At 36.1% G+C, this 13504-nt stretch overlaps 4 protein-coding genes across 5 annotated transcripts; 2 read left to right on the plus strand and 2 right to left on the minus strand.

Annotated features, from left to right (window-relative positions):
* Positions 1–138: 138 nt before the first annotated feature.
* Positions 139–723, minus strand: LOC122395797 (transmembrane protein 203). The gene has a single exon (XM_043393659.1). The coding sequence runs from the start codon at positions 604–606 to the stop codon at positions 193–195; it is 414 nt and encodes a 137-aa protein (XP_043249594.1). The 5' UTR covers positions 607–723; the 3' UTR covers positions 139–192.
* Positions 573–2132, minus strand: LOC122395796 (ribonuclease P protein subunit p20). The gene is made up of 4 exons (XM_043393658.1): positions 1924–2132; positions 1576–1832; positions 910–1078; positions 573–833 (listed from the first exon to the last, which is right to left on the minus strand). The coding sequence occupies exons 2-4, from the start codon at positions 1753–1755 to the stop codon at positions 715–717; spliced, it is 468 nt and encodes a 155-aa protein (XP_043249593.1). The 5' UTR covers positions 1756–1832; positions 1924–2132; the 3' UTR covers positions 573–714.
* On the plus strand, positions 1974–3923 carry LOC122395793 (cleavage stimulation factor subunit 1). Its single transcript, XM_043393655.1, has 4 exons — positions 1974–2104; positions 2297–3197; positions 3277–3370; positions 3486–3923. The coding sequence occupies exons 1-4, from the start codon at positions 2034–2036 to the stop codon at positions 3728–3730; spliced, it is 1311 nt and encodes a 436-aa protein (XP_043249590.1). The 5' UTR covers positions 1974–2033; the 3' UTR covers positions 3731–3923.
* A 667-nt stretch (positions 3924–4590) lies between these two features.
* LOC122395794 (uncharacterized protein PF11_0207-like) lies at positions 4591–10097 on the plus strand. 2 transcript variants are annotated; one of them, XM_043393657.1, is made up of 4 exons: positions 4591–4755; positions 5482–5589; positions 6069–6663; positions 6966–10097. In XM_043393657.1, exons 1-3 carry the CDS (start codon positions 4699–4701, stop codon positions 6633–6635), a joined length of 732 nt encoding a protein of 243 aa, XP_043249592.1. In that variant the 5' UTR covers positions 4591–4698; the 3' UTR covers positions 6636–6663; positions 6966–10097. The 2 variants fall into 2 exon arrangements, with proteins under 2 accessions (XP_043249592.1, XP_043249591.1); XM_043393656.1 differs by having other exon boundaries at positions 6963–10092.
* The last annotated feature ends 3407 nt before the right edge of the window (positions 10098–13504 follow it).

Below are 13504 nucleotides of genomic sequence, written 5' to 3' on the forward strand. Positions count from 1 at the left end.
CATTCCATTATTTGTACATGAATCTTATTTTTAGATGTTTTGTTATTTAAATGCTGACACACTACCCTTAGTAATAATTCAATAAGGATAGTACAGAGAAAGGAAATAAAATAATATTATTCAATTACTACTATTAGAAATGTTAAGGAATTCGTTTTTTCTCATATAAATGGATGATGGAATTTACACAGATCAATGAAGTTGGCATGCTCTAACTGCAATTAATTGAAACAGAATGAATATAGGACTCATTACTTCTGAATATTCCAAAGTGCTTTGTCCTGTTAGCTTTTTACATAAGAGATATTTGAAAACGAATATTAAAAGTAACAATATAAGACTCCACAATGCTCTTAGAATAGCAACTTTGATCATCCCTTCCATGTGCATCCTTATGAAAATAATTGCGCAAAAATAGGTGTTCAAACCATCCGCGACAAAAAGTGGTGAAAATACTATCCACCATCCTGAATTACCTACAAAATAATTATCATCTAGCTTAAGGGCTAATAACATTGTGAAAATTGTCAATGAGACTAGATTTATCCATATTTCAAAGATAGTTAAACCTAGCCAATGTACTAATTCGTTCAAAGAAAATATCATTTTGGAGAAATCAAAGCTGATACAATTATTGAATTACTGCCATTTTTTTCATTTTTAATTACCATATAGTTAAAGATAAATCTATGATACTGCTTTGATCTTTATGTTCTATTCTTGATATTTAAGACCACTTATTGAAAATTTTCGATATACGCGTATGTGTACAGCTGAATTATTCCTATTAATTGTTTCATAATCTGCACTATCATGGAGAGGTTCAAAATCATCTGCAATAAAATTGTAATACCATTATTGCATAATGCTTAAATATAATATTATTTGTTATTTGAAATACTTGTGTACCAATGATAGTTGTAGTAGATGTCTTAATATCTAACTCCACTCCATTATAATGAATTTCTTTTAATTGGAGAGCTAAATTGCAAGCTCTGTGTACAGCAGCACCAAGGCCATGTATGATCACTTCAGATGTCCCACTGCTGAGAAGTTTCTCACATTTCTTTATTTGTGCCTTGCATTAAAAAGAAAAAGGAAAAGTTAGTGAAAGTTAAAAAGAAATCATTTAATCAATTGTCAAATATGAATCAAGTTTTAAATAGTTAATGTCTCAGCTACAGATACAGAAATCTTCTACCACTAAGTAATGAAAGATAAATATTAATATGTATTTATACAAGAAGAAAATATAACTAATATAGCAGTGATATCCACTGTAACAATTTGCCTATAAACTAACTATAAAATACTATTTTACTACTTGTTTGATAGTTCTGATATGTGATATATATATATATCTCGAATTGGCAAGATTTGACCACCACTGTTATACGGAATACAAAGTCGAAAATGCAAATATAATGTAATACTTAGATTAATTTAATCGTAAGTTAACGGATTTCGATAACGCGGTACAAAATCGTAAGATAAACTATGTAATAATAAAGTTTCAATTTTCCGTACTATTAACAATGACAAAAGACAAGGTTATAATCTCGCGACAAATATTACCTTAAAGTTAGTTTTATTAGTTACAAAGATATCTTTGTTTCGTTTCCCTGATAAATTAAAGGGTTGTCGCTTTTTGATAGTATAATCGGAGGGCGATAACTTCTTACGTTTTGCCGTAGGCACGTCCTTCTCATTCGAAAAGTCCTGACTAGACTTCGAACATTCGTGCACATCGGCCATTCTGACAGTTTCTACATGCAGTTTTCTGTTGATTTTTCACGCGTAATCAACTGTTTTGTAATGGTAGAGATCCGTCTCTAAACAAACATACAGGCCAATTAAATAAATCGCGTAGAAAATAAATGGTAAAAAGGATTATCGAATTAGTTAACAACAACGGAGTATAACCTCGAAAATCAAAATCATCGATTGATGGGCGTTTTAACAACGATTTAGTGCATTCTGCCGGAAACGGACAAGATTATTTAGCTCTTCGTAATATACAGAATTCGAACGCGATGAAGGAACCTGAAGTGGATCCGAAGAATATTATAAAAAGCAGAGAATTGCTTTACAGGCTTATGATCAGGTTACATATTTCCGTTTTCTTTACGTGCATGCTGATTAGCCTCCTTTATTTATCAGAAACAATAGAAACGATTATTTATATTATTTCGGCCCGTGTAAAGTTATTTTATATAAACGCTTGCCTTATTAATTTACTAATAACATACAATAAATATAAAATAGATTGATAATATATGTATAATAAATGTTTCAGTCAATTATTTTATGACGGACATCAGACATTGGCTGTTCAATTGTCAAATATAATTCAAGCAGAACCACCATGTCCTCCGTCCGATCGTTTGCTCCATTTAATGTTAATTGGATTAGCTCATGAACCCGATCGTTCTAAAAAAGATACAAGTAACTTATCTTCATTTCCTTCGACATTTGACAATACTTTGGGACCTGGGTTAGATTTAGAATTCGAGACAGAAGCTCAGACCCAAGCTCCAGAACCAGCTCAATATGAAACTGCCTATGTTACTTCTCATAAAGGAAACTGTAGAGCAGGAGCATTTTCTGCGGATGGTCAATTAATAGCAACTGGATCAGTCGATGCATCGATTAAGATTTTGGATGTTGATAGAATGTTGGCAAAGTCTGCACCAGATGAAATGGCACCTGGAGATCAGACAGGTGGTCATCCAGTTATAAGAACATTGTATGATCATTTAGAAGAAGTGACATGCCTGGAGTTTCATCCAAGAGAACCTATTCTTGTATCTGGTAGCAGGGATTTTTCTATTAAGCTATTTGATTTTAGCAAGGCCAGTGTGAAAAAGGCATTCAGGACTATTACAGACGCAGATCAGATACGATGTTTATCTTTTCATCCAACTGGTGATTTTTTAGTTGTTGGAACTAATCATTCGGTCGTGAGGCTATACGATGTTAATACAGCACAGTGTTCTGTCTGTAGCATACCGAGCCATCAACACACTGCTGGAATAACTAGTATTAAATACTCTCCAGATGCAAAAACTTACGCATCGGCTGGTAAAGATGGAAGTATCAAATTGTGGGACGGTGTATCGAATCGTTGTATAAATACTTTTGTTAAGGCGCACGACGGTTACGAAGTATGTTCTGTAACGTTCACGAGAAATGGAAAGGTTTGTAATATTCGAATAAATACGTGGTAAATTTGAACATAAAGTCAGAATTACATAATTTTATAATTTTGAATTTTAGTACTTGTTATCATCGGGAAAAGATTCTTTAATAAAATTATGGGAATTATCTACTAGCAGATGTTTAATAGCATATACAGGTGCTGGAACCACAGGTAAAAAGCGAAATCTTACATATTCAGAATATATGTTTGATACTAAATCAAGTTCGTTATTGCATTATTATATTATACATTGTGTTTAATGTAATTAATTGCTACCTTTTGATAGGCAAACAAGAACATAAAGCACAAGCTATTTTTAATCATACCGAAGATTATGTAATGTTTCCCGACGAAGCTACAACGTCGTTATGTGCTTGGAATTCTCGAAACGCGTCCAGGAAACAATTATTGTCGTTGGGACACAATGGTCCAGTAAGATTGATAATTCATTCCCCGACTGCTCCAGCATTCTTGACGTGCAGTGATGATTTTAGAGCAAGATTTTGGTTTAGAAGAATGCCGACTCATTAGATTGGCATTGAGGTTTAGAGGACAGATATTTGTTTCAAAGTTAATAATTTCACGATTGATATTATGTGTGGATTTACGTACGATTATCGAACAAGAAAATTAGAAAAAGCAGACGTATAATGATGTGTGAACAATTGTACAAAAAATTGTCGTATAACATCTTTTTCAATGGTCGCATATTTAACTACTGCGCCTTGAAGCGACAAAAGTTTACTCCGACAGTTTATGTTAAACTGACATATGATCTAGTTTTAAATCACTGTATTATCCGCTTCCCTTTACTTTGAAGTAAAAAGGACGACAATGTCGTTTTCTTTTGATACCAATCTACATCAATGTCAATGTTACTAATACTCAAAACGCGTATGACAAATTGCTCAATTTGAACAGTTCATCATAGCAATTGAAAACGATAGACACAAAATGTTTTTGTTTTTGCTATCTAAAGGTGAGTAACGAGAATAAAAATATTCTGTGGTGAAAAGCGAAGGCATCCTCGAAATATGACATTCGGAAAAGTACAAAAGGGTATACGATCGAATGTACTTTATATTAGTTTTCATTTGTTAAATGTAACGTTAGACGTTTAATTGCCGAGCGATTTTATCGCTTTAAACAGAAACTTAATGGTTTCCTAAGAAAGGTTCATTTATTATGGTAAACGAGTCCCATCGAAGAGGATTCACGAGATAAAGTAGCATCAAGTACGAAGAAGTACAATGTAAAGTAAAAATCGAACGATACAATTTAAAATGTTCCCGTATGCGTTGCGTCGCTACGTGTCGAATTACTCGGTTAATCGCGAGGCGGCGCTCTGAACTCCCGCTTTACGTTTGACGATATGTCACGTGACCCACGCTAACCGCCATCTTTGCTTATCGTATAAACAGTGCGACCGGGCTCAGCACAAATTCTTGTCGAGAAATAGCGGTTTTTCCAGTGTTTTTGAGTGATTCGAACGCGAGGAAATGTCCGAGATCAAGGCGGAGAACAAGAACGACAACAGCATCGAGGATGTGTCGAAGGTAAGCAGACGGAAGCGTGAGAAATATCTTCATCAAGCCGAGTTTTCATGCTAAGGCGGCGTGTGTTCCCCTCGAATACAAGGAGACGCTCGTTCTCTCGAAAATTCGATACGATAACGCGTGGTACGCCACAAAAATGTTGTCCGTAAAGTGAGTACGCGAGGTAGGAACTCGTACGATCATAGAACAACGGTGGCTTTTTTCGCGTGGCTACGGACTCTGTAATTTTTCAAAGCTGCGCCGTTTGTCCTTCATTAGCAAAGATGGTGGATGTTTTTTATTTGTGATTCCCGTAACGAGGAGAGTCACTAGTCAGTGACGATAGGGCTGTATCTAAAAGGCGGAAAACGGGTTTCGACGGAGGGATTGCGTGCCATGCGATTTCCACGAAAATGCGATCCTCGTAGGAATATCCTTCTAGGCTACGACGCTAGAAATACATATCGACTTGCCAAAATGGCGGGAAACTTAAACAAACTTAGCGTATACCCCGGGTAGTTCAACGGTCCTTGATAATCTTATCGCGCGAGTAATTATCGTCGCGTTTCTGAGTTTTTTTTTTCTCGTAGTACGACGTAATCCTTAAAACGATCACGGTTCATTTTCGCACTATCGGCAGCATGTTTCTTCTGCGCGGGAGTTAACGGTCAAGCGGCTCTAATGAATTTTCTTTTTGTGCTTCTATTTGCCCAAGTGGAATGACATGTAACGATGAAATATTTTCAGGATCATTCTGTAGAAGAGAAACCAACTCCAACGAAAAACAAACGAGGAGGTACGAAAAGACTTTCCACACTCGAAAGGACAGCTCAAGAAGGAGAATTACTCATAAAGGTGCGTTCTCTTCTACTGTTGTTATTAATCGGTCAGGATCGATTCGTCGAAAGTTTGAAAATATTTGAAAGTTCAAGGGCTTAGGGTCTAGCCCTGTGCCTGAATGTTTCCCTCCATTTAGCCTCCCTGTTAACTCTTGCTGCCTACGTGAGTAGAAGGGTGTTAGGAGTGGGGATATGTTAGAGCAGAGTAGGGATGAGGGGAATTCTCTCAAGTCTATGGAGGGAAGAATTTACTACCAATACGCTCGTGACCGCCAATTATGAATAGCCATCCTTACTTTCTAAATCGAATGGCATAGTCTTTGTTACTATGTTAACTATTAATATTTCTCACTGAAATAAAAATACGATAAATATTTATTATTCATTTTATATATTATTTATAATACTGTAGAATGTCTTTATATAGTATTAACGCTTTGCGCTTGTTTTTGTAGAAGGAAGGAGACGTTAATTTTGTTTTGCTTTTAATTATAGGATTTAAATGCATCCGTTGGAGAAATGGAAGGGAGAAGGCGTACGCGTAGTTCAGCACGAGGCCTTAGCTCGTCGACGCCTGTGCCATCTCCACCTAAAAAAGAAAAGCGGGAAACATCGACGAAGAGTACTGGTCGTGGACGCGGGCGACCTAAACGGCAAGAAAAAAACAACGAAAATAACACCGACGAAGAAGCAGCAAACAATAAGAGCGAAAAGCATTCCGAGGAGGAATCTATGAAAATTGATGAGGATGATAATAAGGAGGAAACAGAAAAGTTGGTAGACAACGAGGACAAAAGTGTTGCGAAAGCAGAAAGTAAAGAAACTACAGAGAAGACACTGGAGTCCAATTTTAAGGAAGAAAAGATAACAGAAGAATCGGAAGATTTTGCGGAAGAAACCAAAAGCACTAGTGTCAGTGAAGAGAAAAAGGAGGAAGACATAAAGGATAGCTCGGATTCAAGTCAGGATGCGACAGACACAGCGGCCGAAATACCATCCTCATCTTCAACGGAGTCTCAAAACCCGTCTAATACCACTACTACTGAAGAAAACAAGGAATAACCTCCTTTCGCCTGTTTACCAGTTTCATGTAAGCATTCTTTTACACTTGTTTCATTGATTCTTTACCAATCTTGTACAGATCTTTGTCAAATGATTCGAATGGAAAAAGAGCGAGAACATTTTATATATTTGCATCGTTTATTCGATCATATTTATGTTTATAACTTTGTGTAATGTTTGGTTCTTGTCCATAAGTTAGAAAAAAATGTTCTCATTCTTTGTTACCTAAATTTTAATAATGTCGTTGCGCGGTTAAAAAAAAATGCAATATAGTTATAGCTACTTTAGAAAGTAAAAATTTGTTAAAAAATATTCATTTTACTGTAGCAGGTACCAGGGGCGGCGCACACATTGGGGTTACAAATCCAGTCCCCTCGTCTATTTTAACAAATTGACACCATTTTGCCAATCGTTATCCTAATCAGCGCACGCGAGTTTTATTTTACTTTCAATTTTAATTCAAAAACGAAACATGGAGGTATGTTTACACTATACATTTGTTGCCAGATTAAATACATGTTTTAGCAATGTATTTGATGGTATCGAGTGTACCATAGAGTATGTAGTTGTTTTAATCGTTTTACTCCGTCGGAGTAAAATTACTCGTTGCACTGGTTAGTTGACGATAGCAAAGCGAGGTGTAGAGCATACGTTGTTCATGTACAATGATAATATTATTGTAAAATATATTTAATATGGACTTATATAGAGACAAGTTGTTTTCAAATCAGAACTGAGGACGGACTCTAGCAATAATAGTCTTCAATTCAGATCTGATATGGAAGTAGCTGAAATTAATTCGTACATAGAAAATTACTGTAATACCTTATCTTATATAAATAATGACTGAATGAAATGGAATATATGAGAATTATGGTGAAACGATTTCTCTTTTTCATGGAATGCAGAAATAAAATTTCTGAAAAAACGCGCCGTAGCGTGATATCTATTGTTTCCTTCCTTGCATAATGTTACTAATATTAACCAATTTATCATTTTTTTTTAATTATTTAGTTCTCTTTGATACTTTGTAACTAACACTTTAATGAAAATGTGTTTCGTTTCTATCTTTCGAACAGAAAATTATTGTAAGATAGACGTGTGCATATGTATTTTTCGCTATAGAATTCCGCGACACGTTGATATTCTGTGATCTGTAAATCTACCTATTAAGCATTTTTTTGTTCATAATGGTCCAATATTAAATATGTTGATATTATTGTGTATTTGAACGGTTGTAAGTGTACAGATAGATTATATAATTCAATGCACTATGATTAAAAGATTTACATTTCTTAAGGAGGCATAGAAATGGAATGATAAATCTGATCATCGAACGTTCGAATGTTCAAACGTGTGTGCAATTAAGAGAAACAATTTTGTTACGATCACGCTCGTATTTCTTTTTATCTACGTAAACGAGAAGCAATTGTAGTTCAACATTCATTGGAAGTGTCTTAAATCGACTTTATCGAATTTGTATGCCAGATAAATTATTAATTTAATTGTACGTTGTTGATTGAACGTAAATGTTTGTAAGCCAGGGCACAAGAAACAATTAAAATTGCGAAACTGATTTCAGACCAATAATATACATACTTCCGATCATTGCTGTATTACGAAAGGATAGATGGGATTTGCCATTCTATGTATTTCTTTTTTTTCTTTTTCTTATCGGTAACATTACGAGATGAAGTGTCGGTTCGATGAGAGATTAAAATCAAATGCGATACGCGTGTACATAGTTAAGGTTAAGCTTCGTGTGTGGCAATTGATCTTATCTCCAACGGTAGCGCGAAGGATCGGAACATGTGTGCCAGCGTGAGCACAGTCTTATATAAGATATATATATATATATATACACATATACATATACATATATTATATGTATATATATATAGTCTCAAACGTGTTTTCCCTTATTCAATCAAACAAAAAGATGACGTTTCACGCCATTATATTACATTTAAAGATTTACCCCCTTTTAGGTAAATAAATGGTAAACATATTTTATCTATACATAAGTATATAGATGATTAGCATGTATGGAAGAAAATATTGCCTATGAGGTTCGATATTAGAATTTTTATGATATATTTACAATTTCAAGTGTATTCATTCATGTAACAGCAGGCTAAAGTGTTTTTATTAGATCCAAACGAATGCTTTATTTCTTTATTACAAGTCCAATGCTTGCATCTAAGATTGTTTCCTTTTTGTCGAAATAGTCTATATAATTTTCTATAGGGATAAAAATTGATCGGCAAAATCGATGTTGATCGATTTATTACGCCTAGACGCGCCGCGCATGCTTGTACATTTTTTCGATAAAGTTTTTAAACAATTCGTCCTACGCAAAATGTATTTTGATAACACATTTCATTCAGTTTACGTGTATTACTTTGACATCCTGTGCATTGCTCGTAATTGTCGGTTTTATTGAACTTATTTTCGCAGAGTCATTACGATTTAACGTTCGATTCGATTCGTACGTTAGGTATGTGCGAGTATTTTACGAACGTAGAAATTTTAACGTTAATAGTTTCGAGACGAAGGATTGCAATGTTTTGTACGTAATAATTATTTTTGAATATCGAATGAATCATTCTCCGAGGCATTTGGTAAATGATCGCGATTAAACACGGATATACGTATGAAATTCAGGATCGTTTTATAAATGTGAAAATTTAAATAAGTATATAAATTAATAGGCATTACTTCAGCGTTATGAAAACGGTAAGTTTTACGTGTATGCGGTTTTTAATACATAGTTGATACGTCTTCGTTAAAAATAATCGCTAAGAGAATATGGAATGGTTGTGGGGGAAAAAGTGGAATGGGAAGCGAATGTTAATACTTTTTTGTGCGACAAAAATTATATTTCGAACGACTTGGAAATATTAGCGACGAATGTAAAGGCAATAGATTTTTATACGGTAATATTGGTTTGGTAAAATTCACAGTGATATTTCTTTATAACATTCTTGCGAGAAACGTGACATCGTTTCTTGTTTCCTTCGGAGGTGAATCAAACAGTGTGTGCTATCGATAGATCGAACAAAACGTTATCACAGTAAGAAATAAAAAAAAGAAATTCTCAACTAAGTTGTCATTAATGTTGTGTACATTGTTTTTCGAAGGTACGTTCTGTATTTTAATTATCTACAGTCGGTGTTATCGAGTCGTTTAACACGACTAAAAGTAAGAATAAAACTCATGTAAAATGAATTCGTGCACTGGGGTTAGGGGCTCACTACCTTCGTCCTTGAGGACCACGAACAGCAGAAATTCGCTTTAACGATGCACTAGAAACCAATAGACTGTCGGTGTCTAAAAAAATGAGGGAACTAGATATCTCAGCCTTTGTATCCAGGTATAAACTAGAAAATAAAGAATTGCTTAAAAGATTCAGCAAAGAATTACTCTCAACGACAGAATGCTCAAGTTTGTTAAGAAATAGCTTCTAATGCTGTCGTTATTAGATATCGTCAACTTCTGCTTTCCGACCCTGTAACACGTATTCGCAATTTCTACTTGTTTCAATACATAGTCGTAGTTTCACGCCGCGTAATATGCATTAACTTGGGATTATATACGTCGATTTATTTAGTAAACTTAGTTGAAAGCTTACGTTTATAGTAAAAAAAGAATGCACTGCTGTACGATAAATTGCATCGCCATCTGCGGCAGAACGTGCAACTTTGTCGAGAAATAGTTCGTTGTCTTCGAGGCTAGATGGTGCCTCGAGTATGTGCGATGTACAAATATTATCAATTATTAATATTAATATAAAAATATATGTTGCTTATAAATTTAATTTATATATAAAACGTACTATTAAAATTTCGATTTACTTGCTTATAAATTGCATTATCGATGGATGCTTAAAGACGGATGCTTCTCATAGCAGAGACAATGACTACGTAAATGTTAGCCTGGAATATTTATTGTGCTTTTTTTTACAATCGCGATTTCTACGTAGGGTAACATCGACCGTGCAATGCCAGCGAAAAATATTCGAGGTGCGTGAGTTAGCATTTACTTCGGCAGTCGCGAGAGCGAGCGCCCTCCCCACCCCGCGCTCAATCGGCTACGTGACGACTGTCGGTACGAGGTCATTCGCTCGGTCAAAGTGAACGCGTTCAGACCTGTCTCGCGTCTCGCGTATAACACGGTACGTACTCTTCATCTAACGATATCTAAACACTTCTAATCACTACTACTACTCTCTCATCACTCTCTATCAGTGCCTTGATGTAATATTAGTTCATTTTGACTACGAATTTAACCGATATCGTGAAAACAATTGAATCGGTTTCGTGCCTTTTCATCGATAATCTGACCAGCCTCGATTATCATTATATTTCTCTAAATTACTATTTCTTCCAGGATATCTATTTAATCTATCGAATCGTAATTCGTGTTTTATTTCCGTTACAGCCTCGAATCTCGTGTCGACTTCAAGGAAGGACGCCATGATTGCCAATTCGAATCGCAGGAATTTGGCGCGAGATGTTCAACTTCGAGGAAGGACGCCATTACACGGAGTCGCCATAAGATCGCCACAACGACTCGGTGGATGATTCACTCTGCGCAGAAACATCATCCTGGACGCGAGACCAAGGTATTCTCGATCGTAATCAACGATCGGTGAGTTGCATGTGATTTTTGTTCCTCCGGTCCCCGATTATGTCGTAGGACGAATTGGTCCGAATCGACATGGGTGAATCGGTTGTATACGTGCTTATTTGGCAAGTGCAGTGACACATGTATATTGTTTTATGATAGGATATTTTAATTAGGATCTTCTTGCATACCGCGATTTTTAATACAACAAAAATGTCATAGCAAGATCAATTTTTCGTACTTATTTAAATATATCGATTAATATGCAAGAAGATATTTCGCGACGGATAGATTCCAGAGTCAAAGCAACATACATTATGTACTATTTTCACGTTTTAAAAAGATGCTTTGACAAAGGAATCGTCCGAGGGTTACATAGTTTTCTCAATTTGATTACATATTTTATCTTTCATTTTCAAAGTAGTTTATTTTATTTCAAAGTCACGATTAGAGTCATTTTTTAAATATCAATTTCACATATCAAAACGAAATAAGAATATCTACTCCGTTACAGATTCTCACTTAGATTCTAACCATATTTTCTAGTCAGGATTTTCAGGATATTTTTCCGTGTTCATTGCCTGATCTCGCTCAAGTGCCCAGGTGCTACTTGGGCGAGTGAAGGCAATGGGCACGATGACTATGTTTATAATAATTAATCATGTACGCGACTGACATTGGCTAGTGTATCGTGCACGACGTAATTCTCACATGTGTGTGTTTGTGGTTAGGATGTGAAATTGCGTCGTTTAAAAATTCATTATACTTTACAAAGACAATTTCATTTCAATTTGTACATATTACGAAATATAAATGAGAATTAGCCTTCTTTATATCGAGCCACAGATTGCATAGTTACATATGAATTATATTAAGAATATAGAATGATTTTATTACACGAATATAACGTAATGTAATATAGTAAGTACGCAAAGATCACTAGCCTTTGTCGGTCGATTTCAGTGCCTGGTACGTATCTTAGAGTGTGAATGTTTGCAATGTTCGGGTGTCGGAGGAAACCCGGTGTTTCCTCCCTAGTTTAGGCCGCGCCCGAACATCTTGTATGAGAACCGTGGAGTGTTTGCTTGCGAGAATGAGATTTTGCAATTTTTTTAAATATAGCGTCAGGTAGGTAGGTAACTTCCTCTCTGGTGTGTGTGGTAAATTTAAGTAGGTAGGGCCAGGGCAGGACTGTTCACATTAGTTACTCGGGTAGGCTCGTTTTCGCGTGGCAGTCCTGTACCTGTAGGAACGATCTCGAGAGTCGAAAAGTTTAGCCATTCCATACGGTTCTTACCGTGTGTGTTTTGGCGTCGCTTTCGATTCTTGATATCTCTGCGCTGATCGCGGTCGCGGTCGTGGCTAGGCCCCATTCGAAACGCTCGTCCCCTCGAGATTCACCACGTACGCTCCTCCAACAATTCGTGCATTGTTGGAGGACTACGTATTGCACGAAATCTCGAGCCAGGTCTTATGTAAGTTTCAGACAACGGCAGGACCGCCGAAGAAAGAAAAGGCTCTATGAGCTGAAGAGGCCCTGACAAATTGTCGCAAGAGTGGGCAGCAACGATTGGCTCTTCCTCCTCATCAAAGAATGAGGATGGAGAGTCATACTTTGTTACTACTTTTGTCACTGCACTTGCCTGTAGTTGTAGTATTTCTAGTTTTACAGATCCACTGCATATCGAGGTTCGCATTTACGTTGCGAATCACCAACGATCGCCTTGCGATTGTTTTAACTTCGCGGTGATTAGATTTAGAGTTGCGTACAATCAGAATTTTTCGCGATTTCTTTCAGAGTAGAGTCACGAATAGGAATTGATCGCGATTTGCTATTAGCGTTGCGTACACGAATGATACACGCGTTGTTTGTGCAGATAATTCTGCAAATTAGTTTTCTAGTTCCATTTAGAGTTGCGTACAATGAGATTTTTCGCGATTTCTTTCAGAGTAGAGTCGCTAATAGGAATTGATCGCGATTTGCTATTAGTGTTGCGTAACACGAACGATACACGCGTTGTTTGTGCAGATAACTCTGCAAATTAGTTTTCTAGTTCCATTTAGAGTTGCGAACATTGAGAATTTTTCGCGATTTCTTTCAGAGTAGGGTCGTGAACAACAACTGACCACGATTTGCTATTAGCGTTGCGTACACGAATGATACACGCGTTGTTTGTGCAGATAATTCTGCAAATTAGTTTTCTAGTTCCATTTAGAGTTGCGAACATTGAGAATTTTCGCGA

The sequence above is a fragment of the Colletes gigas genome, unplaced genomic scaffold (assembly GCF_013123115.1).
Source record: "Colletes gigas isolate AHSC1104 unplaced genomic scaffold, ASM1312311v1 Colletes_gigas_Sc00006, whole genome shotgun sequence".
NCBI lineage: Eukaryota > Metazoa > Arthropoda > Insecta > Hymenoptera > Colletidae > Colletes > Colletes gigas.